Below are 27,616 nucleotides of genomic sequence, written 5' to 3' on the forward strand. Positions count from 1 at the left end.
TCTCCCATAAGACTTTTCTAAAACTTAAGAGTGTAAACATGTTTCTTTTTATAATAAAAAAAAGTAAATGTCTATTCCCCTGCCATCTGCCCAAATACAAAAGTTTGAAAGTTATAAACTCCTTAGAGCTACAACTGCAAAAGGGGGGAGGGATCCAAAAGTTCACAAAAGAAATACATTATCAAACTATGGCTTGTCAGTTCAAGAAATAGTCACCCTATAAATAGACATGTGTGGACTGCAGAGACAGCACGGTGGCTCACACTGGCAATCTCAAGATTATACCGGGCAAAATATTAAGTTCAAGGCAGGATTAAGCTATATAGCAAGATCCAGTCTCCAAACAACAACAACACACACACTCTTACACAGTCTCTTGCACACACACTTTCTCACACACACACACACACACTTTCTCTCTCACACACACATACGTACACTCCTCTCTCTCTCACATACACACACAAAACCCACATAAAATAGCAATAGAAATTTAAGAGAAGTTGGTTGGTATCACTTCTTAAAATACTTGCTTTTATTATTTTTAACTCTGTGTGTGTGTGTGTGTGTGTGTGTGTGTGTGTGTGTGTTGTGCGCGTGTACATGTGGCCCGCAGAAGCGAGAGTTGTCAGATCCCCTGGAGCTGGAGTTACAACTGGGGACCACCTAACATGTGCTAGGAACAAAACGTAATCCTATGCTAGTGCAGTGTGCATGTGTGTGTGTGTGTGTGTGTGTGTGCGCGCGCGCGCGCGCGCACGCGCACATGCATGTACATGTGCTCTTACCTGCTGAGCCATCTCTCCTGCCCTGTTGGTACCACTTTCAATCAATAATCATTGTCTATATGCAAGAGTAAGTTACACAGTCTTACACAAAGGTAGTTTTTGGCAACAGGAGTCAAATTACATACATTGACGTCTTCTTTAATTTTTTCACTCAGAACTGATACAACAGAAGTGACTTAAGCACGTGACTCCCAGGCCTCTACCCTAAGTTTCTTGGCCCATTCCCACACCAATCCTAAACTCCCAAACCCTTTTCCATGGCACAACAAATGACCAACCAAAACTTGTTTTTCCTTTTGTGTCTCATCTAATGCCTGTCTTAATTCACAATTTTAAGTTTCAGTCAGATGCTTAATAATAATATTAAAAAAAGAACTGCCTTCATAGATGAGGATGGGGGCTGCTGGGGATGAAGCAAGGGGCCGTCATCTCCGTGGCTTCTTCCTTCTTTATTCTGTTTTCTGGTTAAGGAAAACATCTCCAAGTTCATAAAAACAAGGAGCTAAAATTAGACAGAAGAGCTGAGCCCTGACTCACGGTAGGGAAACAGTATTTTTAAACTGAGGAGTATTTATAGGAGGGAGCTTTAGGAAGAAGGGAAATCAGGCGTACGTATGTGCATGGTGCGACCTGGGAGGACTACGTGGGGACAACCCTCGAGGAACATTCATGGCTATGTCCCTGGAACTGCAGGCACCTTGCCTGTGTTTTCCCGTGCACCGTAGATTAGAAATAGGAATGACAAGCGCCCAAGAAAACGCCCACTTTATGTACAGAAAAGACTACACCAATCACCCTGGACCACAGTCTAGCCGCCCGCTCCTATGTTCTCCTCGGGCCCAAGAGAGGCCCCTGACACTGAAGAGTTGGCCCCATGGGAGGTACTCATTCCCAAGAACAAGTGACACTTCTCGGTGATCCAGGCCAAAGTTGAAGAATCATGCTTGTTATGTTTTCTGAAAAGACAAATTGGCAAAACGGAAGGCACTTCACAGTGGCTGTGAAGGGGATGAATCTCTCACCACATTAATGCACATTCATCCTGGCATTCAGCTCAGCTCACAACCTCCCTGAGCACTTTGTCTCCCACCACATCACATCACACCCACAAGCTCTCCATGACAGCAGGTGAGGGGTGTGTGCAAGACGGGGAGGTGAGAGAGAAAGCTCAGAGGAGGCAGGGGAGGGTGGTGTTCTGCTTTGGGGCTGTGCACAGTGGAGAGGGGGAGGGGAAGAAGAATCCTGCGCCTAGTGCTTTGAAGACAGTTGCCAGCATCCTGTGTGCAACAGGACAAGGAAGGGCCCCACTTATCCCTGAGGGGCCCAGGAATTTTGAGACGGAAACAACAGCCTCGTCTCAAGCAACATCTGAAGACAAAGGACCCAGACACTTCTGAGGACACATCAGACCTGCAAAGAGCCCAGTGGCTGGTAGAGGGGTCACCGAATAATGACTCTGCTTAATGAAGGTTTCGTTCTCAGCACCAGTGCAGGATACAGGTTATACCCATGTCCACGAATGTCTCTAAAACTCGCATCACACCAAGAAGTAGCAGACTCCTCTCTAACAGTGCGAGAGTCTAGTGCCCCCACCCATCCACAGATGTCAGTTCAACAAGAGCGCAGGACAGTGTGTGCACGGCTAATCACTGGCCCACACCAGGACTGCCCTGTAATGGCTGTCCGTATTTGTGCATCTTGTTCCTGCCTGTTGCCTGCAGGAACTCCTCAGCTGACGCAGATGACCAAGGCTCCTTCTGGGACTATTTTCTGTCCTTCTAAGATGCACCGCCCACACTTTCGTCAGCACATCCACGCTGACTGCACTCTGAAGTAGTCTTCTCCAGTGCGGATCGGAGTACGTCTATGCCATGTGACCTTGAGTAAAGTACAGTTAGCAGGCCCGTCTCTAGAGAAACCCTCTTGTTCTCCCCCAGGCAACGGCTTCTCCCCACCACATCCTTGCCTCAGGAAAGGGGCCTACCACGCTGTGGATTCCCTCAGCAGATTCCCTTCATCTGCACTCCATTGATCTAAAACCATCTTACCTGATCCACAGCTGTGCACACATCTGCACACCTTATAAAGAGGTTTTGTTCTGCACATGGACTTGTCTCGAACACCTTCTCTCTTAAGGAAAGCAAAGGCAAGAGCTTGGCTCAGGAAGACGCGCAAGTTCTCTGCCTGAGATAAGGTGTGCTGATTGACTTCCTCAAGTCAGAATAACAGCTCTCTGCTCTGTAAGCAGACATATTGCTACCAGACACCCTGATACAGAGGGAGGCCCTCAGGCAGTAGGCAGGAATATTCGAGACTCTGGAAAAGTACATACTATTCCCCAAGGTAACGAGATACACTAGCACCTTTGCTTAAGATGGTCTCATAGCTAACCCAGATCAGGCCTCCTAAATGACACAAGTCTGAACACAGGAATGAAGACACCGAATCTGCTAAACTGTGACCTGACCTCAAAGCAAGATCACTGTTTCTCCCAAAAGACCACAATGGTACCATCCATCTCAAACTCATCTGCATAAATCATTATTTCTTTTGTAGGAATGGTGGTTAGAGACGAGGTCTCAACCGTATAGTCCTGACTTTCCTGGAACTCAGTATGTAGAACAGGTTAGCCTTGAGATCCCAGAGATGCTCCTGCCTCAGTGCCTCAGTCTCCTCTGTGCTGAGATTACAGATGTGCACCACCAATCTCCACTTACTTTGTCCAGTGTGTTAACTCATCTAATGAGGTGTTAACTTTACTCTGGTATTTAGTAATGGCTGTATTTAAATAAAACTCATAAACTATACAACTCACTCCCTTAAGTACAAAATTCAATGATCCTTACTACAGCTGCCAGCTACCACATGAGCATTTTAGTTTCAGATATCTCTTTTTTTCTCTCTCCCCCTCTTCCTCCCTCATTCTCCCAACACCACCCCTCCCATCAAGATTCTGTAGCCAAGGTTGGCTTTGAACTCATAGCCAAAGAGACTTCTTCCTGGGATGACAAGTGTGTGCCAGCCTGTCTTCAGAACACTGCTCATCCTAAGAAGAAAAACCTGTTTCCACTAAGCAAGCATTACCCCCTTTTTTTCCAAACCATTCATCTGTCTCTAGTTCTGATTCCCCTGTTCTGGGCATTCGGTTATCAGTGGTTCTGACTAGTATCTTTCACTCAGCATACTTCCAAGGTTCATCTATCTTGTATCATACACCAGGGTGCCATTCATGTTTATGACTGAATGATATTCAACCATGTGGACAGTGTGCACTTTGTCTATCTAGTCGCCCACTGGGAGACATTTAGCTTATTTGCTTTTTTGGACTGTCATGAACATCTGTGCACCAGTTTTTGCATGAGTGTGTCTTCACTGCTTCTGGGTGTATGCCTTAGTGAAGAACTGTTGGGATATACTGTAACTCTGTATCCCCTGAGTGCAAAAACTGTTGGGATATACTATAACTTTGTATCTCTTGAGTGCAGAACTATTCAGACATACTCTGTATCTCCTCTTGGGAGTTGCCACACTGTTGTACATAACAGCTACACAATCTAATAATTCCCACCAGCACAGTCAGGCAGTTTGGGAGATCCTGAGACAGTGACCTATATCTATAACAGGCACTCAAAACCTGTGCCCAACCAATGGATTTCACAAATACGACTTAAAAAAAAAAAAATCAAGTGTTGTTGTTAGTTATTATACATGTAAAAAATGATCAAAACAACAAAAAATTCAAGTTAAAGACCATCAGCACTAGAGGTGATGACGAAGGCCTATTCTCTCGGGCCATGGAAGCAGAAGCCGGAATATTGTCACGTCTACACAGTGAGTGTCAGACCACTAAGGAAGACTGTCCCAATACAACAGGATAAACAAAACAGAGCAGAATGAAGCCTGTCTCCACAGTGGCGGCCACCTTCCAGCACATTCTCCGCCCGACACCCGTTCCCGCTCCCCCTGTCCCCAGAGAAGCTCCACTCTCCCTGAACAATTTTATCTGTACTCATCAGTTACATCTCAGCTAACAGCACACATTTCTTGGGACTCCCCAGTGTGGGGTATACCCTGGCCATGTTGTGACCTACTCTGGGCTGGTTCACAAAGTTATATTTTCAGGAGGGCAAATCCACACCAGTAGAGAGTTAAGGTCACTGGCTGGGAAGGGAGTCCAGCCCAGCGCAGTGTCAGGGCACACGCTCATAACCAGTGTGCAATCCTACCCTCCCTGACTTCCCGGCACCTTGTTAGCCCCTCCCGCACCTGCTCAGCAGTAGGGGGCCTTTGTCTCCTCCTCTACTGACTCAAAACTCCATTTGCTCCTCTTTCACCCTGAGCAATACTGACACTCAGTTACACTGAAAAGTTTACATATTATCCTTTTTTTAACTGCTTGAAAACAAAATAAAATGAACTATGAACCCACAGCCATGTTTGGGAGCAGAGCTTGCTGGTAGCCAGTGTTTCTTTTGAAAACGTTCTATATTAAGGAAGTGTGTGGGAACGAAGCCGGCTATGGAAAGTATCCGTGTCCCAGGCTCTGGGGCAGCTGGCAAAAGCAGTGCAGCCCAGCTGGGCACAGGCGCTCATGAATCAGAGGGAAGCCGCATTTTACCTCCTTACACCCAGACACTTCAGGTTAATTTGAACAAGAAACCTCCTAAACTTGTTTGGAATATTCTGCATTTATAAAACATTTTTTAAAAGTTTGCCCTAGGTGCTCTTTACCACATAATCTCAAAGTGGCCATGTATATATATATTTTAAAAGTTCGATATCGGATCTTCCAGTCTGGGCGACACAAGGAGAACTTGTCTAAAAAAGCCAATGAACAGGCTGAGCACACCTTTAATCCCAACACTCAGGAGGCAAAAGCAAGAGGGTATTTTTAAGTTCGTGGCTATCATGGTCTATATTGCAAGTTCCTGAACAGCCAGGGCTACACATTGAGACCCTACCTCAAAACAAAAACAAAACAAAACAAAACCAAAAAAAACCACCAAAGAACAAAAAACAAAAACAAAAAACCAGCAACAACAAAACCACAAAACAAACAAAAAGATTATATGATTCTTAGAACTGAGGCTTCACTCTAAACCTTTGGGACGCTTCACCAAACATCTAGCTGTCAGATGTCACTTTCACTGCCCTTTTATAAGTCACCTATTTGAAACTGGCGGACTATTGTCCAAAAGCTATATCAGGTGACCCGGCACTCCTACTCCAAGACATAAACACACAAGAGCGCAAAACTCATACAGAAACTCTGTACACAAATACTCCCAGCTGTGCCAACCACTGAACCAAAAGGTAGAAACCACCAAGACAGCCATTAATAAATGGATGGGAAATCCTGACAGCCATGATGACTGTGAAGCAACATCATAACAGACACAGAGGCCACAGGTTACAGGACTTCTACATGAAATGTCTAGAATATGTGACTCCTAGAGAAACTAAGATGAGTGATTGACAGGTGCTGGGTTTGGGGGAAGTGGGGAGGGAATGCTTCCGGGGGATGTGGCATATCTTGGGGGTGAGGGAGAGGAGCTGGAGCTGCACAGGACTGACTAACAGCAGCACTTTATGAAGGTCCTCAGCGGCACGGAACTGACTGCTTCAGACCGATGGTTTCATGTTTCACTCTGATGCTTTAAAAAAGTTAACAGAGCATGGAGAACCAAAAAAGTAACAGCAAGGCTTGGGGGCGTGTGTGTGTGTGTGTGTGTGTGTGTGTGTGTGTGTGTGTGTGTGTGTGTGTATGACAGATTATGAGTCCTGAAAAGGCAGCCTGTCACAGAGCATGGAGAAGTCCCACTTTCATGGAGCGGCATGAGAGGGCTTTGGTTTTGCTTGGGACAGAGCCTCACTCTGCACAGCAGGCTGGCTTTTAAATTCCCAGTCACCCTCCTGTCCTAGAGGCCTAGGAGCTGGGATTGTAGGCATGAATCGCCATGCCCAGCTTCTTGTTTTGTTTTTTTGGGATAGGGTTTTATTCTTGGCCAGGCTGGCCAGGACCATGTGGTACTCCTCCTGTTTCACTCAGCTGAATTCCAGGACAGCAGGAATGAACCACCCCCACTAATGCACATTCAGTCTTACACAGCCTCAGAACTATTCAATAGCTCCTGGAAGCTGAAGCAGTTTCAGCATGTCTGCACTCACTCAGCATCTGAGCCCTACCTCACACCACCACTGGACACAGTGTCCAGCTGACCTATCACTGTCTCTCACTGGTCTCCCTCACCTCAGGGTGAGTTCCCTCGGGGAGGGACTTTTGTTGTGGTGAGAAGGGGCCTGGCCCGTGTCCACAGATGAAGAAATGACTGGCTGCAGCTGTGGTCTTTGAGTCCTTGAGCCTCTTAGCTGCAGGCACAGCATGGTGCCCTGCACCAGGGTCACGCCTGGAGGCCCTAGACGCTGGTGCACGGAGATTATGGTTTAAGGAGGCCACAGGAAGGGTACAGCTCTGTTAGACATTAAGGGACCATCCCTGAAAGTCAGAGTGAGGGCAGCCATGCTCCCTCTGACAAGAACGTCTGATGTGAGAATCAGACGCATTCTGAGCCCCCATATTAAAGGTAGTAGCAAAAATGTGAGTTTTGGTGCTGATGAAAACAGACTTTGGGAGAGGACAGCGGGGTAAAATCCATGTTCTCTGAACATCCAGGAGGACCAATGATCCTACATATGATCTCATCAATTCTAATCCACACCCTTCAAGTTTAGTGTGTTTCTTTTCCAAGGAGAAAATAGATACTCAAATTGCCTAAGTAACTAGACACTGTTTTTAAATGACAGACTACACTGACAATTTAGGCACTGACAGCCTGCACAGGGAGAGCTAGTTGCCCACAGTGTCCCTCCACAAGCACAGGCCTTCCCAACACATGTGGCAAGCCAGCACTGTCAGTACACTGAGCATCAGGCGACATGACTTGACAAAACTCCACACATACCTTTAGTTTAAACCAGAGAAGAAGAAAGGTAGCCAATTCTCCATGGTGAACATACAAAATTACTATATGTGTAAGTTTCTACAGTTTTCCAGATGTTTCTGGGAATTCTGCAAAATACTGTTGCAAAATTCCTGGTACACTTTAATTAAAAAATCATCCTTTCTGTAAACTCACATTTTAGGTTTGTAATATAACTAGGTATAGAGTTCATTAACAACTCTAATTAGCAATTATAAAATCTTGCCTAGAATTTCCACCTTTTATTTTTTACATACATAAAAGAAATCAACTTTTTGATCTCATGGGACAAACGTGTTGTCCTGATTAGGATACAAATCCCAATGAAATTTCTTTCTCTCCCCCTTGAAAAATACTCAGAAGTACCAGGCAGTGGGGGTACACACCTTTCATCACGGCACTTGGGAGGCAGAGGCAGATGGCTGGTCTACAGAGTGAGTTCCAGGGCAGCAAGAGCTACACAGAGAAACCCTGTCTCAAAAACAAACAAACAAACAAACAAACAAACAAATAAATAAATGAGAATATTCATGACTGCACACATCTGTAATCATAGCTCTGGGAAGGCAGAAAAGGAGGGATTTTAAGAACAGCCTTGGTTGCCAGGCAGTGGTGGCGCACGCCTGTAATCCCAGCACCCTGGGAAGCAGAGGCAAGTGGATTTCTGAGTTCAAGGTCAGCCTGGTCTATAGAGTGAGTTCCAGGACAGCCAGGGCTACACAGAGAAACCCTGTCTAGAAAAAGCCAAATCCAGAACCTCCCCCACCGCCCAAAAAAAAAACAGCCTTGGCAAGATAGTATGTCTGAGGCTATAGCTATATAGCCTGTCTCAAATCATACACGCACATGCATACACACACACATGCAACCACCAGAATAAATAAGTAAATGCTTAAAAAAAAAATTAATTCTGGCCAGGCGGTGGTGGCGCACGCCTGTAATCCCAGCACTCTGGGAGGCAGAGGCAGGAGGATTTCTGAATTCAAGGCCAGCCTAATCTACAGAGTGAGTTCCAGGACAGCCAGGGCTATACAGAGAAACCCTGTCTCGAAAAAAACCAATCCAAAAAAATATATATAAATAAATAAACATAAAAATAATAACAATAATAATAATTCTATATGAGTAATATATTCATTCTGAACTCATGTACCTTGCATCATTTATTCAGAATTTATACCAAGAAAAAGAATGGCCCAAAGGTGGCATTTGTATTCCTTTTGTTTGCTTTCTAAGTTGTTGTTTCTTGTTTTGTTTTGAAACAGGGTCTCAAGTAGCCCAGGCTGGCCCTGAATTCCCTGCATAGCCAAGGATGACCCTGAACTCCTGATATTCCCTCCTCTATTTCCAGAATGCTGGGATTGCAGGCAGTACCAGCAGGCCTGGCTCCCACCCCAGTCCTCATCAAACCGTCCCAGGGGTCAATGCGCTTGAAGGTTTTCTGTTTTGTTTTTATGGAACAAAGTCAAAGTCAGAGGAAACTTGCTACAAGAAAACCTACTAACAGTTCTGTAAGGGCTGACAGCAAGAGACAGAGCAAAAAGATTAACCGTTAAAATGTAAGGATGGGAAAACAGAGCGATCTTCATTTGCTTATAGAGAAAAAAACTATTTTAAAAGGAAATTTCTATATTAGTGAAGGCCAAATAACAAGTAGTAAAAATAACTGAGTCATCAAGAAAATTACATTTTATTTGGCATATTTCACTTTTATGAAACTGTCTCATACACTGCAAAAACGCAGAACCAGATGTTTACATTGGTTAAAACAGGAAACTGTTTGCTGGGCAGACATGGGAGATGACTCGTGCCTGAAATCCCAATGCTTGGGAGGTTGAGGCAGGAAGCTAGCTAAGAACTCAAGGCCAGCCTGAGCTACAAAGTGAGACCCTGTGTTCAAAATGAATAAAGAAAAAGGATTTTTTTTTTTTCTGACTGACTACTGGATGAAATCTTCAGCTCTTCAGAGAACTCAGCCATCCAGAGGGACTTACTGTAATTGGTACTTACATCTACAAAGTATCAGATGAGAGTGGTTTCATACTCAACCTCATGCTTCCCCTAAAACCCTCTATTAAGGAACTGGCTGGAAGAAAGGGGAACGGCCCCAAGAACTTAATGTCTAATCAACCTGGAATAAGCCTAGAAGAGAGGATGACTACTAAAAAAAAATCAACTAAATTGGTTATATAAGACATGTCCATCAAATTATAATCCAGTACTAATTTTCACTTAACCACCTCTTTCAGAAAAACTCAAACACTGGCAAAAATAAAAAAAGCTACATCTCAGTCATGGTACATTATTAAATAATAAAAGTTCCTATCACTCGACTTATTTTAATCAGCTTGTGTGTTTCAAAAAAAAAAAAAAAAAAGAATACCTTTTCCATCGACTGACAGATGGACAAAGAATATGATGTGAAGTGCTGGGTTCCTGCTGCGAGGCCCAGAGCTCAGGAGTCACGAGAGAGCAGAGCACAGCAGAGTGCTTGCCTAACACATGTAGGCTCTTAGTTTTGATCTCCAGCATGTGGGGCAGGGGCACATGATATCTAGCAAAAGATGCCGTACATCAAAGGGTCCGAGATTCCCTCTGAAGGAAAAGTCTGCAGGCTCTGCATCATCACCAGCAGAGGCTGCGAGGGACGCTTGGGGAGAACAGGAAGTCACAGCTAATAAGTAATAAGCATTCCAAAAATTGATTGTGGCGATGCTCACACAGCTCTATTTAAAACAAAAAACAAAGTAAGTCAGATGGCTGAATGGGTAAACTGTGTGCAGCCAAGGCGGGCACTGTAAGTTCAATCCCCAAGGCCTTCCTGGTGGAAGGAGAGAGAAGACCACACAGGTTACCCTCGGACCTTTGCATGTGTGCTTTGACACACATGCACCCATATCATACACACCAATAAACAAGGACAAGCAGTTTGAAAACCATGTACTGAATGGCTTCTAAAAGCAAGGTGCATGCCATGAAAATTGTATAAAAAAAAAAAAAAAAAAAAAAAAAAAAAACTCTGATATGAAAAAGCAAATCAAATGTATCACCCAAGTGCCACTTGCTGACAGTCCACACATCTCAGCCAAGGCTGCAGGAGAGACAGAAACCTTACTGTGGGGCAGGGTTTCTCCAGGGGAGGCATCCGAAATTCAACAGCTACTAAATAAAGTAACAGCATGGGAAGAGCTGGGAAAGCAATGTTTCCACTTGAGCTCCTACAATAGAGGAACCAAGCTGACAACTTAGAACCCTCAGCTCTTAAAGCACTCACAGATAAAAATTTCTCTCCTGAGCCAGAAAGAACACTGTGCTAAGTTATTCCAGCTGAGAAATTCTGTGGGAAATGTGTGTAAAAGACAAGGAAACGCCCCTGAAATATCTTGTTTGCATGGCAATCCTAAGAGTCTAACCCTTGCAGTTTGACAGGAGCACCATCAGTCACTTTGGATGTCCACTGTCAGGCTCTGAGCATCTGCACTCTCAGGACAGCTACAGTCTCTCTACCTGGGCCTCTGTGGGGTTCAAGTTTGCCCACAGGTCATGGGACAAAGGTACAACTCAATGACAACACTGTATTTCAAAACGAATAGAGTGCTTCTCTCTTGCTACTTTATTTCACTAGCCTTGCAAACCACAACAAATGTTACATTCCCTGCCAGGAGTGCCCTTGCTATTCCTTAGAAAGGATAAGGAATGCGCTAAAGAGAAAGACAAGGTTCAAACCACCGTAAACAAAGCAGAGGACTGTACCCAAAGGCAGGCAGGCTGGAGGCTCTCTGTTCGCTCCTAGTACATTCTCTCCACTGTGCGTGGGGGAAGATGGGGAGGGGGGCTGGGGATCAAAATGTTTTCTAACAGTGAAGTGAAATGTACAGAGAAAATAAAAAAATCTTTATAATACCCTCAGTTTCATTCTATCTGGGGACTCCTAGGAAGACCAAGTCTGACATACTCTAAGTGGCAGCCAAACTCAAAGGCAGAGGAGCAGCACCTTACGCATGGGACACTTGGGAATGTCCATATTAGTCTAACATTTGCTCAGTTCTACTGATGAAACTTGTCAGCACCATGACATTCATTTTATTGACAACCAATCTTCTGGTTTCTTTCTGACACAATGTGAGGTACACATGTACAGGCTAAGGAGCATGCGTGTAAAGGTGGATATGGTCAGCACACGGGGCAACCCCTATGCTCCTAAGGCAAGGTGGGCAGCAGAGAAGGGGAACCCCAAAAGGCACCAGGCTAGCCAGCCTGGTATAAAACAGCGGCACCACCAACGAGATCCCATCTGAAACAAACGCCTACACCCAAGGCTGCCCCTTAACCTTCATAGGCACCACCACACACCCACTACCACACACCGCCCTTACCTACCCCCTGCCCCCACCAGAGATAAAAAAGAAACATAGCTGGGCTGTGGTGGCGCATGCCTGTAATCCCAGCACTCTGGGAGGCAGAGGCAGGCGGATTTCAAGTTTGAGGCCAGCGTGGTCTACAGAGTGAGTTCCAGGACAGCCAGGGCTACACAGAGAAACCCTGTCTCAAAAAAAACCAAAATCCAAAAAAATCCAAAAAAGAAACACATCCTTTAAACAATAGAATTCATTTCTCAGTCCCCCCCCCAAGCTATTTCAAAAACAGTTCTCAAACTTTCAAGGGAAAGTGGGGGTCCTCATGGTCTTGTTTTGTGTAACAAATGTGATCCTGAGAACCCCTGTGTAAGTTTATACTTCTAGAATCCAACCTTACTTATGTTTAAAGGAAGCAAGGAGCCCTCTATGAAGTTAAGAATCCCAAACACACCCCATAATTTAGTGGTTCTGTAAATCTGAGTTTCCCTATGCTAAATTTGTCTAAATGAGGGTTCATAGTTTAAATAAATGGACAAAGGGGAAACCACCTCTCCGTATTAAGAAAAGTACTATTTTCCAATCCTGAGAGAATCTCAGCTATTCCTAGAGGACAGTGGGGACCTTAAAGCTCAGCCACTTCAGAGTTTATATTTTATAAACAAGAGAAATCTGAAAGCAGGCAAGGCCAAGCAGGAGTGGGGAGAGTTTTGCCAAACGTGCTGAACGAGGGGGTGGGGAAAGCGTCTTAAGATGGACCGCTAATCTACAAGAGAGAATCCATTTCATCACGGAGATAAGTCTGTAACAACCTCCCCCTTCAGACACAGCCCCACCCCCAGCCATCAAACAGCTCCGTTACCTGACAAAAAGGACCAGAGACACCTTAGAAACTTCTTCTGGAGATAAGAACTCAGTCACATAGAGTCACAAAACACAGCACCACCTGTTCTTTCAGGCAGTCACACTTAATAATGTAAACTTAACCGGATCAATCATAAAGAACATTTACTTAAAACATCGAAGCTTTGGTGACACAATGCATTTTAATATCTGTATACAAAAAACTATATCAGATGACTATAGGTTTTCTTCCTCTCTCTCTAGATCAGATTGTTTTTGTTTTTGTTTTTGTTTTGTTTTTTAAAGTAAGCTAGTATTTTGCAAATAAATCAAACACAGAAACAAATGACTGAAAAGCTGATTTCTATATTGCATGTTTCCCTCTTTGGAAGAAAAAAAAGAAACTGAACAGAATTTAACAACATTACATAAAAATCCTAGAAATTCATATGAAACAAATAACCTAATAACCTGAGCCTTTGTTCCCCCAAAGGGGGGTGTGGTGAGTGAGTGGATAAAGATGGTTTTTATGTACGTAAATGACAAATAAAGAATTACCATGAATACAAAATTACTCAAGATAAATCCACTTCTTGGAAGTCCATTTTAAAGCTTGCAGATTGCCTGAGTAAATGAAGCCACTTCACCCTACCTTTTCCACGTCCCTAATCCTGGGCTTTCCTGTCACACAGCCCCAACTGCGCCCCTTGCCTTCCAGTCACAGGAACACACCAGGCCAGAGGCTGTCAGCTCAGCTGTTCAAGTTCATGTCCTCAGGCCCGGGTGTCCCCGGGCTGGCTCTCCTCCACTGCCCAATCTAGTTCCTGTCAGAGCCCCCTCCGTGTTAAAGACTTAACTCAGTAACGGATGCTGTTCTATGCCAGACACCCCAAACACCTACACAGAACAAACTGGAAGGCCAGAGAAGGCCACAGGGCTTTGCTAGGGATGGCTAGGCAGCTCACTGAACAGAGGCTTGGGGGGCGGGGGGAACTATTATTTGCTTTGGTTTGGTTTTGGTTCTTTTGTAGTGAGAACTGAACGCAGGTCCTCTACATCTTGCTAAGCACTCCACAGCATCCACAATGTAGAATGTAAGAAGCTGTAGTAATATTTCCTCCACTAGATAGGAGCAAGGACTAGTACCCAAGGCTGCCCTGTGATACACACACACACACACACACACACACACACACTCAGATACTCAGACATATATACTCATATATATGTATATGCTTCACAGACAGAAAGAAAAATGAAGCTTGTTTTTTAAAACAATTATATTCACTTTACATCCTCTCTAAGACATTTAAAAGGTGGTTCTTAAACTTTCAAAACCAAGTAGAGGTTCCTTAGTATTTGAGGAATGGTAGGAAGCCTGTTTCCAGAAACTCCATAGATATTAGTATCCATTTATAAATTCTCCAGTCCTTTATATAAAAAGGCACAGCATGTACACATAATACATGCATACATTCCTGGTGGGCCCTGGATTACTTACAATACCAACTATAAGTGATACATAAACAGGAATTATTCTAGGCTGTGCAGGGAATACAGACAAGAAGAAAAGGCTGTATATATTCAATGCAGATACAATTTGCTTTTTCAGAATATTTTTTCTATCTAAGGTTGATTGAGTCCACAGATATAAAACCCCAAAGAAGACAGAGGGCTGTGTGACCACTGTTGTATGACCACTGGGCAGCTAGACTACGTCAGTAATGCTTAAATTGTGAAAAGCCCTTATCTCAAAACCGTACAGCAGAGCGGAGAGAAACCACCCACGAATAAGTAAATCAAACACAAGAATGCCTGAGGGAAATGGGAGAGCCCAGTACTCCTCCCAGGAGGCACAGTTCAGAGCAAGGCTCCCAGGAAGGGAACTACTGGAATTGTCTTCCGGAACTTTCCACAGCTACACCGAGTATATTTCTGAGTATATTTTCTACAAACAAGCCATCTTTATCTTGGTGTAGGGATCTTCTTTTTGCTGATCTTTGCTGTCATTTATCTTTATTCGCAGACACCTGTCCTTCAGCAGACCTTAGTGGGAAGATAGTGTAAAATAAATGCCATGTTGCTTTACGACTGCCAACTGCAAGAATACAAGCGAGAGCTTCCCAGGGACCTGGAGATGTGCGTGGCTTTCCTCTGCAGTTTATTTCCTCATGTAAACATGCATATGCTATTAATTTTCTTTTCAAAACAGGAGAGGGTAAACTTTAGCTGTCTCTCTGTATAAACATATCAGGAAAACTGAATTAATGAGATTTCAATACCTATAATTTCTCGGCTACTTAAAAATGCTACTGAAAAGAAAATCTACCATAAGCCACTGGGGTTGCATGAAAAATGATATGGCAGCCAAGCTGTGGGGCCCCCACATGCTTAAGATGATACAAATTGGGCATCAAAATGGAGTATTTTGTAGAGAGGTGGCCCAGCAGAGAAGAATGCTTGCTGTTCTCTAAGAGGACCTGAAGTTTGGTTCCTAGTCTCTATGTTGGTGACTCACAACTACCTATAGTTCCAGTACCAGGGAATTGACACACTTCTTGATCCCACAGTCAACTGAACTCATACACACACATGCCCACATAGACACACAAATATACACACAATTAAAAATAAAACTATTTCAGAAAAAGATCTTTAGCTGGATGTAGTGACATATGACTTTAATCCCAGCCTTCAGGAGGCAAGACAAGCAGATCTCTGAGTTCAAGGCCAGCCTGGCCTAAGAGCAAGTTCCAGGACTCTGTAGCCATGGCTACACAGAGAAACCCTGACTCAGGAAAAGAAAAAAAGTGACATCTGTAATGGAATGCAACTAATATAAATCAAATAAGATCCAAGAGAAGTCTCTATGTATTCATGAAGAAAGCCGATGTTTCCTTGAGAAAGCTGATAAGCCAGTACCTGGGGGGCTGGAGAGAAGGCTTAGAGGTTAAGAGCTCATACTGCTCTTTCGGAAGAGGGGAGGTTGGTTCCCAGCAACCCTATCAGGAGGCTCCCAACCACTGAGACTCCAGCTCTGCGGATCCAAGCTCCCTCACATGTGATCATTAATCTCCTCTTAAGAAAACCAATTTGAACCAGGGCTGGCAAGGTGGTCCAGTGGCACTGGCTGCACAAGCCTGCAGTTCCATGCTGAAAGAAAAGAACCAGTTCTCAAAAGGTCTGCTCTGGCCTTCACATTCCATGTGTGCACAATGGTGACATGCACGTGTGTGTGTGTGTGTGTGTGTGTGTGTGTGTGTGTGTGTGTGTGTGTGTATCTGCGCACACACAGCACACATAAAAATAAAGTTTTCAAAAGAACCAACCAAAATAAAGAAGGAAGGAATGAGGCCAATGACACAGAAACCTTCACACATGTCACCACGATAGGGTTTCAACAGCAGCTGGGATGACAATGCTGAGTGAACCAGAAAGGGACAGAGAGAGGGAAGGTTGCTCTCTGTGCACTGCTGAAGAATCATCCCTTTCAATACATTCAGCTGCTGGACCTCTATAGAGAGTTACTGTGTGCCAAGTCCTTTCTAAGCACTTGACATGTACTTAACATTTAATTGCTACAACTCAGTGAGGTGGGTACTCCTGTTTTCTGATACATTCCTTTGGATTTAAGTACTGGCTTAACTACTTAGTAACTCTTTCTGGTTGCTTGAATGTTACAAATTACTGAATCTGTCCCTATTTCACTTCATAGGACTTACAAAATGGAGACAACAGGAGTCTGTCTTGCTCAACCTAATATAAATATATAAATATAAATATAAAATTGGCAAGTCTGGCACACATTTGTTGTGTGGTCACTTGACTGGTGGCTCCTCACACATCCAGGTCATATACTCCAGGAGAGGACCACAGTCTGTCTTCCAGATCTTTGTCCATGCCTCCACAGGGTAGGAACTCCTTCAATATTTAGTGAATAAATAAAAGAGTTTACAGTAGAATAACAGTTTTTGCTTAAACTTCAGCCATAGCTCCAAGCTCGCAAAGCTGAGGATTTTCCCATAATTCCTCAATTATCTAGGGCCACATCATTGTAAGCATCTCAAAGCTGTAGGGACTTGAAGCTGTGGGGTGGGGGATGGGCAGGTGGGGGAGGGGGAGGGGGAGGGGGCATTGCCATGAGGAAGTTGCCAAGCTCAGCTGCTACAGTGTAGCCAGAGCAAGCTGCAGGGCTTGCAGTCTGGACACTTGCCCTTTTTAATTCAAGAAACCGACAGTCCCAGTCCCTGGTGTGCTCTGGACTTCAGTGTTCACTAGACAGAGTATAGTAATGGAGAAGAGCCTCTGTGAGGACAAACTTAACTTGCCACAGAGGGGGAGACTCGGGTCTTGGCAATTGAATGGCCACCGCCACTGTGTAAACAAGTCACTATGCTAATCACTTGAACCATCTCCTCTGAGTCTCCCCTTGAGAGACAACCTCTGTCCGAGGATCTGTCCTCTGGGCACTTACAGGCCCCAGGCAGCTTGTCCAGGTCCTGCAGTGAAGAGACACAGAACAGAAAACATAAACCAAGCACCTAACCACTAAATTACACAAGAGAGTAGGCACTTTAAAAAGCTGCAAAACAACACCGATGTTCTCACGGAGGAGCTCTAAGGAAAAGCAAATTTTTGAACTAAAGTCACTAGCTCCTTCCACAATACTGTAAAATGCCTGTCATGTGCCTATTTGGGCAATATACACTTAGTACTTCCTTTTTTTTTTCTTTTCTATTTCTTTGTGTATAACAGGGCTTCATCTAATTCAGGCTATCCTCAAACTCATTATGTAACTGAGGATGACCCTGAATTTCCGATCCTGCTGCCACACCCTACATGCTGAGAATACAGGCAGGCATGACCACTGGTCCTGGTTTTATGCAAAGTTGCAGATCAAACCCATAATGCCATGCACAGTAGAGACAAACACTGCCAACTGTGATTTTTTTTTATCGCATAGCAGGACATTCATGAGGGCAAAACTATTTTCATAAAATCTGGAAGATAATATCTGCCTTTTCAGCTTAGGTGTGTCATGGTGTTACATTATAGCTACAGGAGTAAAAACACTAATGCCATGTGCTACACAAGGCAGAGGGGTAAGCTGTATTGTCACGGCACTCTCTACACAAGGCAGAGGGGTAAGCTGTATTGTCACGGCACTCTCAACCATGCCACGAATGCAGAGGAAGACAGTTTTACTGAGGAAGGTCCTTGATGAAGCAGTAGTAATTGATGACTATTAAATCTCAATATTGAGTATGTGACTTTTTAGTCGTCTCTGTGATAAAATGAGAAACATACCTCCAGCACTATGTCACATGCCAAGGTCCCATGGTTGTCAGGAGAGCCCTGATGAAGCTAGGGGCTACAAGCTGAACTGTTGGTCTTTCTCCTGGGACAGCATCTGAACTTGACCTACAGACAAACCCTAGAAAAGTCTGAGTGCTACTAGACTGTTTCTGAAAAACTAACAAAATGAGGCTGTTGCTTCAAGGAAATCAAAAGTGCTGTCAATGGTAAAAGTTCAGACTCTGAAGTAGAGATGGGAACTTTGGAGAACATATACCAGACACTGTCAAGTCAGCATCTGTCCAGTGTTTATACACAGACTGTCTTGATATCAGCACTTAGGATGTCTTCATAGCTGAAAAACAATTCAAATTTCTCCAAATGACTAATGCACAGTCCTACAAAGTCATACCTGAAAAGAAAATTCACTTAAAGACACAGTGAAACATCCCATGAGGACATACAAAAGAAACTGAGAACGAGGTCCGGGGCACAGTGTCTGCATGAAGATTTAAGAAACTCCTGTTTGAGGTCAAGCAGTGGTAGTGCATGCCTTTAATCCCAGTACTCAGGAGGCAGAGGTAGGCGGATTTCTGAGTTCAAGGCCAGCCTGGTCTATAGAGTGAGTTCCAGGACTATACAGAGAAACCCTGTCTTAAGACATAAAAAAAAAAAAGAAAGAAAGAAAAGAAAGAAAGAAAAGAAAGAAAGGAAGGAAGGAAGGAAGGAAGGAAGGAAGGAAGGAAGAAAGAAAGAAAGAAAGAAAGAAAGAAAGAAAGAAAGAAAGAAAGAAAGAAAGAAAGAAAGAAAGAAAGAAAGAAAGAAAGAAAAGAAAAGAAAAAAGAAACTCCCGTTTGATTGCTTCTCGGCCTTTTGGCTAAATCAAGTGAAGAAACTCCTGTTTGTTAACGTTGGCATGGAGTCAAAGAAAAATGCCCACAGTGATCTCAATACAGCAGCCCTTCACTTCCCAAGGCCTCATCTGCATCAAGACAGATGTGCTATGTGCTATGTGTCCTTCACTACCCAGGGACAGAGTGCACACTGAGACAGATACAGCAACACAGCCAACACTAGGAAGGCTAACATGGCAGGCTTCTACTGTGCAGAGTCTGTAATTTCTCAAATTAACTTCTGATAAACACAGACACTAAACAAATTTGCAAAACGGACTTCCTTTCTCACCAATTCCTTATGTCTGAAAATAGTTACTTCTTATATGTTTTATTTTTATCAAAATATTGTTTATATTAATATGGTGGTAGTGGTGGTTTGTTATTTTGAAATTAAATTAAAAAATATTTTTTTAATTTCCCTATTTTGGTTTCTAATGTGGTCATTAGAAAATCTACGGATAAACAGTGACCTCAGTAATTGGGGAGTATAAAGGGAACCTGAGACCAAATAAATGCTTTGCGCTACTAGCTCCAAGAAAGCCTCATAAACCGGAATGTCCCAGGCCTAGGCCTTTCTTCACCCTATTCTCAAATCTACATGGTTCCCACAGTCATCCTCCAGTGCCTCTGCCCATTGCTGCTTCAGTACGAAGGAGAAGACTGACATTCTCACCTACCCCAAGGAGCTGGGTCTTCCATTCAACTTAACACAGAGGGTACCGGACACTCCAGTACACTGATGAATGTTACAGTAAACACCCAATTTCCCAAAGCAGGAACGTCCACTATAGCTCCCTTCACGATTTCTCAGTCAAGCTGAGGCATGGGGTGGCTGGTCCGACCCAGTGCACCAGGTTCATCAGTAGGACATCATCTCAGCTCTCATGGTGTTCCTTGGGGAAGCCCACCCCGTCCCCTGGACTATCCTTCTATCTGTGCGGGCCAGGCATCCCTCCCTGTGAAGCTCAGCTCCTTCTCTTTATAAAAATCCCTCTGGTGCCTCTAGATCCTATTTAGGAAAGTCTGCAGTGTCTCAAATACACACTGCACATGAATGCCAGAGCCGGTGGATGTGGTGCCGCGTTGTCACACTCTTTTTGTGGACAACAGCTTCTTGTCATCACCAAAAGAGTAGTCACACGGATGAATGATGACTAGGTAGACAAGCACACCAAAATCCCACCAGGAACACCAAAACAATGACCACTGGCCAACAGGCTTGCAAACAATACACCCAAGCATAGAATACTCTGTGTGGCGCTGAGAGGCAGCTCTGGCCGGTCAGCAGAAACACAATTATTATGACTCTTCTTTTTAGTGTCCTACGTTCTTAGTAATTCTGCCCGAAAGATTACCTTCTATTCCTCTGCATTCCATCGGGCGTTCAGCAAACCGTATTCTTAATTTTCTTGCCAAAAGTTAATTCACTCAAATGCTTATCTTGGGAATTAACAGCTGTGTGCAAATTACTTGAAGCCATGTAATTTGGTCCCAAAGGGCCCGAAGAGGTTGTCATAGAAAAGGCCAGGCATCACCGCACATGCTTGTAATCCTAGCACTTGAGAGGTTGAGGCAGGAGGACTGCAAGCTCAGACAGACAGAACTCACAGGGCTGCGGCTCCACAGCTGTCTGTTGTCTCCTCAGCTAGCTATGAAGCCACATTTTCTGCCTCATCCTCTCTAAGCCACTTGTCTGCTACAAGGCCGTGTCTCTGTGTGCGTGAGAGACACTACCCAAACACGTATGTGGTAGAAGCTGAGTTTCTCTCCTGGGGGCTCCACAGCCTAAATTTTGGGGAAGTGTCTTCATCTGTATGACTAGCGGTGCAATGGCAACCAGGAATTCTTTCTGCAAAGCTTATGCTTATCCACATGCAGGGAGAGGGCAGCTGGAGACAAGTTCTAAGTTTCACTTTCTGCCCCCATCTCCACATCTCCCACAGGAAGGAGAAAAACTTCTGGATAACAGTCCTCAGTCTTTGGTCGCAGCACACCACACAGAATGGCCAGGATCCCTCAAGGTTTATCTCAACACTACAGCAGGAGCATTCTTCCTATAGCTCAAATTTAGCTTCTTCGCCTTGGCTTCCTAATTGCTCTTACTCCGTGGATTATATCCAAAATCCTGAGCTTCTCCACTAACCCACTAGCGAACTCCCTGCTTGAGACTAGAGAGCCAAGTGTTCATTCAACCTGGCCTCTATATGACGAGAACAGGACGTTTTATCTTCTGTACCCTATTGTAGCCCCAGAACCTAAAACTGGGCATGAGTCAAGGTTTCCAGACCTGTTCATTTTCTTCAGCCAGATCCCTCTCCCTCCATTCTCCCAACAGCAACACCACGCCAAGCCTTCCTCACTCCGGAAGAGAAACCTGAAAGGTTCTCTCATCTTCAAACCATGAGACAGCCACACCCTATCCCGGCCTCTGATGAAGCCTGGCTTGGAGTCCCATCATCCGGCTATCTTAATACTGCTGGCACATGACACTCATCTCCACTGACACCACAGCCACCTTCTCTCAGACCACCCCCCACCCCAGCCCTCTCACCTAGGATCTGTTCAGACAGCACATTCATCTCCAGGTTCATCCCCCTTCCAGGCTAAAAGCTCCAGAACTGAGTTTTCAGTTTGAGATCACCAGGCCTTCTACATAAGCCCCAACAAGGGACCCCTCCCTCATTTGAGAGTCTGGATCCAATCCAAACTCTTTAGGTCACTCACTGCCTTCCCAGTCCTGATGAACTGAGTCCAACAGCCCAACCCTACTGACAAACACGAATGACACAGCCTAAGGCCAAGCACTCTTCCTTTGCCCGTCTGTAGAGCCTGGGCTCAGGACTCACTCAAACACAAGACTCTCTCCAGGTCTCAAACGTCTAGTCACACTCTGCAACAACTCTGCCCACCAGGAGCTTGCCAAGGTTGGGACTGTCACAGTATTCACAGTGGTGGTCAGTCATAGGCGTGTTATAGTCAGGGGGAGACAGACAGATAGGCTGACAGACAGACAAAGGAAAACAGGGAGAACATAGGAATGTGAAGAAATAAGAAATCAGCATTCCATTCAGACCCTTCACGCAGAGGTGGGCCTCCTACGGTGCCACAATTCCAGAATATCAAGGGGAGACAAGAGGTAAAGAGAGCAAGCAGTTTAAAAGGGGCCGGGGGAGTGGGGGCTGGGCAGAGAAATACTACTGCTACAGTCCTGTCCATGTGTTTTTCAAAATGAGCAGAGAAAATAAAATAAATAAATAAATAATAAATCAGTCTTGAGAAAATGGTTCAAGGAGAGTCTACTGAACTTAAAAAATCAGCAGCAGTTCATCTGAGCCTTCTATCTTTTCTTCCTTCCCTTCCTCTATTTCTTCCTTTCTCCATCCATTTACAAACTTTTTGTGCACGTACAATGCACATTTCTTTTTACGTTAACTTACCAAATTTACACTACTTGAAACGATTAAGTTTATTTGCAATTAAACCCATCAACTCCCCCTAGGATTTCTTTTTGTATTTTTCTTGAGGGGATTTCTTTGAGACCCCCTGGGTTATTATTTTTGAAGTTTAAATGCTACATCACACAAAGGACACCTCACAAAATTGCCTCCACTGTCCTTCAACCCAACACATTCGATCTTTCCATACTCTGCAGTGCCCTGTGGTCCAGCACCACAGCCCACAACTGTGCTACAGTCCCCAAAACCACCAGTCCAAAAGATGTCAAAATGTCAAGGAGGGCTTACAGCCACTGATGCCATGAAGCCCCAAAGCAGGTGCCACACGCCCATAACTGGAAAGACACTTGTCACAGTGAGATCCTCCCAAGGGAACTCAAAGAGCGTCATTTGTGAGCAGGTCAATGCCCACATTTGAATCTCTCTAGATCAAGGGACTTCTCCAGTGAAATTTTTCCTGCTATGCCCATAAGTTGTTTAACAACTAACAAAAACGCAGGAGAAAGAAAACCCACCATAGCCACAGAAGAATAAATGACAAGGGAGCTCAGATCACATACTCCACAGAACCCCCTGCAGTGCTACAAGGCAGACAGCCTACACTAGTACAAGTCAGCCACTCTCTGATTTCCCTGTCCGATTTAAACCAACCCCTCTCCTCCCTCAGTTCCCTCTCCTGGGGTTTTTAATTGTGTAATTATGCAACATTTGGTACCACAACGCACAATACAGCTTTAATGTAGCTTTTCAAAATCGATGTTAATTCTCTATATACTTCTAAAATAAATGCTCCCTCAATCCTGAAGGTTTATAAGGTGGTGGCGCACTCAGGAGGAAGAGTCAGGAGGATCTTGTGAGTTTGAGGCCAGCCTGTCTATAGAACATGTTCCAGGATAGCCAGAACTACAGAGAAAAACCCTGTCTCCAAAAACAAACAAAAAGTATAGTAAAACACAAGGACTGTTTAAAACTGCAGGGAATGGGGCAAGAAATGTAGCAGATTACTAAAGATCCTTGTTTCCAGTCCCATTTTATACATCCATTTTTCCAGACCGCAAAGACTTTTGTCCTATACAAAAATAAGAAAATAAATGAAGGTAAGATATAACCCAGCAAAAATCCTAAGAACAGTAAAGGCCTTAAAAACTAAGGACAAAGAGCCAGATGTAAATCTGAAGAAGTAAGAACTCCACCTTTCAAACGCCTGATAGCTTGTGGAGTTCTGAGTTCTAAAATCCAGGCTGTATGAAATAAGGCAGATATAGGAACACAGCTTCAAATGAAGGCTGAAAGACAGAAATGAAAACTTAGGAGAGGGAGGGAGGGAGGGAGGGAAGGAGGGAGATTGCGGACTGATTCAGGCAAAAGCACACACGTCTAATTCTCCAGGATCCTACAGAACAGGGTCAGCTTCCTAGCCCTATTTTGACCATAAGCAAAGCAAGGCCTGAAGAAGAAAAGGGGCTTGGGGTTGACAGTTTTGTCAAAAGAGATAAGAAAGCATCTGTATCGGTTTTAAGGCTCTTTAAGTGCTAAAAAGTTGCAACTTTCCAAGGTCTCTGACAACCACACACATTCACTGGGCTTTCCACCAGAATCTCTGAGACATTGCAGCCAACCGGCAGGGTGAGTTTTCAAAGTTCTCCCTCCTTCTAAGGTCTCATCTAGGTCAGCCCTGTCTCTGTGTCCCTGTTTGCAGTGTGACTAGGTCTGTAACATCTGACTCACTAGAGAGAAAAAAAAAAAAAAGGTACATTGATACATTGATTTCCCCACAGCCAGGCTTACCGGAGACAGCCAACTGCCTCCAGACACTATCTCTGGAAAGAGGTTTTTCAATTATTGTTAGTACCGTGGAATGCAAAGAGGACGGGGGAAGGGGAGAGGGCGAAAAAAGCACATACCTTTCAACTGGTCAGCGACCACACTCTGTCCGAGGCGCTCAAACACTCTCCCGTCTTCCATTTCATACCTGTCGTCTAAGTATTTTGCAGTGGCCTCGGATATATGAACTTTCCCAGCCACTCCCAGCTGCTCCATGAGATTAGCCAAGTTCACATCATTGGACCACACGTCAAACTTAAACCTCCTCATGCCCAGGATGCCACACAAGACAGCCCCCGTGTGAACCCCAACACGCATGTTCACCATCTCTTTCTTCTCCTGGCAGAACTGCTCGATGGCTTTTATCATGCCTAAGCCCATTTCAATGCAGCAGTAGGCATGGTCTGCCCGGGGCTCGGGACACCCTGCCACACAGTAATAGCAGTCTCCCAGAGTGCTGATCTTCTCACACTTGGTCTCCTCACACAACCGGTCAAAGCGGCCAAACAGATCATTGAGCAGCCCTACCAAGGCATGAGCAGATTTGTTGGCACTCATCTTGGTGAACCCCACGATGTCTGCAAATAAAATAGTGACCTCCTCAATCTGCTGCATCTTAAAGGGGCGGAAGGCGATGGGTGCCTTCTGTATGGAGGACTTCTTCTTCCTGTTCTTGGGACTGGAGGTGGCATGCCTCTTGACGGAGTTCTCGCTCTCCTCGTCCCCTTGTTTCATTAAGTCATCGGCTATGATTCTCGGCATCACAGAATGAATCATCCTCTCTTTCAGGGCTTTCTCCACTTCCAGATCTTTGCCGTGCATAATGGATTGTCCCACCTTGAGGAAGGTGCTCCTGGATCTCACCTGGGACATGACAAACAGATGGATCCCGATGGCGTGAATGCACACGTGGAGCAGGGCTCTGCTCAGCAGCTCCCAGTGCAGGGCTCCAGGGCCGGGGGAAGGGAAGCAGTCTTCATTTCGGAAATGGTAGCTGAAGGTCTCAAAAAGGACAGAATAGACCACCCCCAAAAACAAGCTCAGGTACAGAGGTAAATGCATGACCGTGTAGAGTAAAAAGAGCACTTCGATGCACATGGAGAAACTCCCCACTTGAGATAAGCAAGTGTCCGCCGGCTTGGCTGTGAGAGTCTGATTGGAGCTGTCAACACGTCCTGACAGAGGTGTCCAAACCTGAAACTGCGCAGCCAGGGTCAGGGCGAACACCAGCAGGGTGAGAGCCAGCGAGGTCCACGCATAATGCCGGGCGTACAGCTTGGTGAAAGTAAACAGGAAAAAGCCCACACACACCACCAGGAAGCACAGAGCCGGGACCACCATCACAAGCACTTTGGATCTCATGTGGACAGCGAAATAGATGCTCCAGAGAAGGCAGGCGAAGCCCACGTAAAAGAGTGCATACCGGAAGCGGCGCTGGGTCTGCGGAAAGCAGCGCTCCAGGCAGGCCTCCTCCAGGTTCACGGAGTCGAATTTGGGGTCCCACCACCGGCTGGAGGCCCTCTCAAACAGCTGGGGCAGCTTCTTCTGTCTGCGCAGGCGACCCCCGCCGCCAACCCTCCGGGGAAGGCCCCCTGAGTCTCCCGAGCTGCTACAGCTGGAGGAGATGCTGTACTTGCAGTGCTTCGGGTGGGTGTTGGAGGACAGCTGCTTTGGGTTGATCTTGACCCTCACGCTGTTGCTGTCTCCGCTTGAGTCGCAGCTCACCTCGGTGCTATGGTGATGCAGCAGCTGCTGGTGGGGTGAGGAAGCCATGTTGCCGAGCTCTTGGAACCTTTCCCAACCAGGTCAGGGGTACCTGCAGGCAAAACCAGCAGAATTAGAGCGGCCTTACTACACACACTCCCGGAGGGCCACGAGACCTGTGCTTGTCGCGAATGCGAGCTCTGGCGAGCCACTTGGGAAGGCACCATATGTTCACAAAAACTGCCCCATAAAGGCGAATAAAAGCGCCAAGACGAGGGAGAACCGCACGGGCCGTACCTGATGCTCCCGGGATTCTCGTGCCGCGGCCGCGCTGAGTCTTGGGTCCCCCGCGCGCTGCGCTGCGCTCCCCTCGGGCGCCGTCGCCCGCTGGTGGCCTTTCCCCGTGCGCCTCCAACTGCAGCTCCAGAGGGAAGTTCAGACCTTGAGCGCTCCGGGCACCGGGAGCAGCTTTCGCAAAAACAACTCGACCGGAGGCGAGCAGCGCTTCATCCTGCCGCAGCGGCGCCCGGTGCGTCAAAGCGCGCGGGCCGACCTGCGGCTCCCGCCGCGTCCCGTCCCCGCGCCGTTGAGCACCAGCCGGCTACCCTGCCCCGCGCCCCTGCCCGCGAGCTTGCGGAGCCCGAGGGCTGCCCGTCGGAGCGGCCGGTCTTGCAGGGCCTGCTGCCCGCAGCCGAACGCGCCGCACCCCCCGCCCAGGGCCGAGCTCGGGGCACTGCGCGGGCCCCTCCGCGGACGGCGGAGCGGGCTGCCGCAGAGCCTGACTCCCGCGACGCCGGCCGGCCCGCACGCCGGTCGCCCGCACGCCGCGCCCACGCCCCAGGGGCCCTGCCCGAGCTACAGATGCCGCTGCGGCTGCGCCCGCCGCCCGCTCTCCCGCAGCCGCTGTCTCATGTCGGAAGAGCAGCAGCCGCAGCCGCCACCACTACCATCTCCGGCCCCCTCCCCCTCCCGCTGTCACTGACAGACGCGCGCCCGCGCCGCCCCTCTCCCCCGCCGCAGCGCGCACGCGCGGCCCGCGCACGCCACCGCCGAGTCCGGGACACGCGCACCGGCAGCGCGCCACCCCGCCTTGGAGCGCGCGCCGGGCTCGGGGCTGCAGCGGGGCGGGGCGGGGCCGGGAGGAGGCGCTCTGGGCTCCGCCCTCCGCCCCAGGCCGCTCGGCGCCTGGGCTGCCTGCTATGGGCACCAGGCCTCCCCCCTTCTTCCCAGGCCTTGGCTGCCTCTGACTTCTTGCCCCGCAGCCGGGCCCCCAAGTCCGCACAGGAAGCATCTGAGCACAGTTTACCATTTGGATACTGCGAAGTTTTCAGCCCCTGGCTTTGCCCGATTGTGACCTCCCCTTCTGCCAGCAATGAAGGCTTGTTCCCAGTGGCACTAGGCCCCTCTGACTTGCTGGGGGATAGAAACGGATCCTTGCCAGCCAAGCCACCTCTGATAGCTTCTAAGGTCTATCGC

At 46.3% G+C, this 27,616-nt stretch overlaps 1 protein-coding gene across 2 annotated transcripts in view; it reads right to left on the reverse strand.

The window, feature by feature from the left end:
- Positions 1-26,963, reverse strand: part of Adcy9 (adenylate cyclase 9) — a 125,849-nt gene extending 98,886 nt beyond the window's left edge. For both annotated transcript variants that reach the window (XM_052195463.1, XM_052195462.1), the window contains exons 1-2: positions 26,438-26,963; positions 24,517-26,252 (exon numbers count right to left, since the gene is read on the reverse strand). In XM_052195463.1, coding sequence (XP_052051423.1) covers positions 24,517-26,209 — 1,693 coding nt within the window. In that variant the 5' untranslated portion in view covers positions 26,210-26,252; positions 26,438-26,963. The remainder of the gene's footprint in view (positions 1-24,516; positions 26,253-26,437) is intronic.
- Positions 26,964-27,616: the final 653 nt, after the last annotated feature.

The sequence above is a fragment of the Apodemus sylvaticus genome, chromosome 10, assembly GCF_947179515.1.
Source record: "Apodemus sylvaticus chromosome 10, mApoSyl1.1, whole genome shotgun sequence".
Taxonomy (NCBI): Eukaryota; Metazoa; Chordata; class Mammalia; order Rodentia; family Muridae; genus Apodemus; species Apodemus sylvaticus.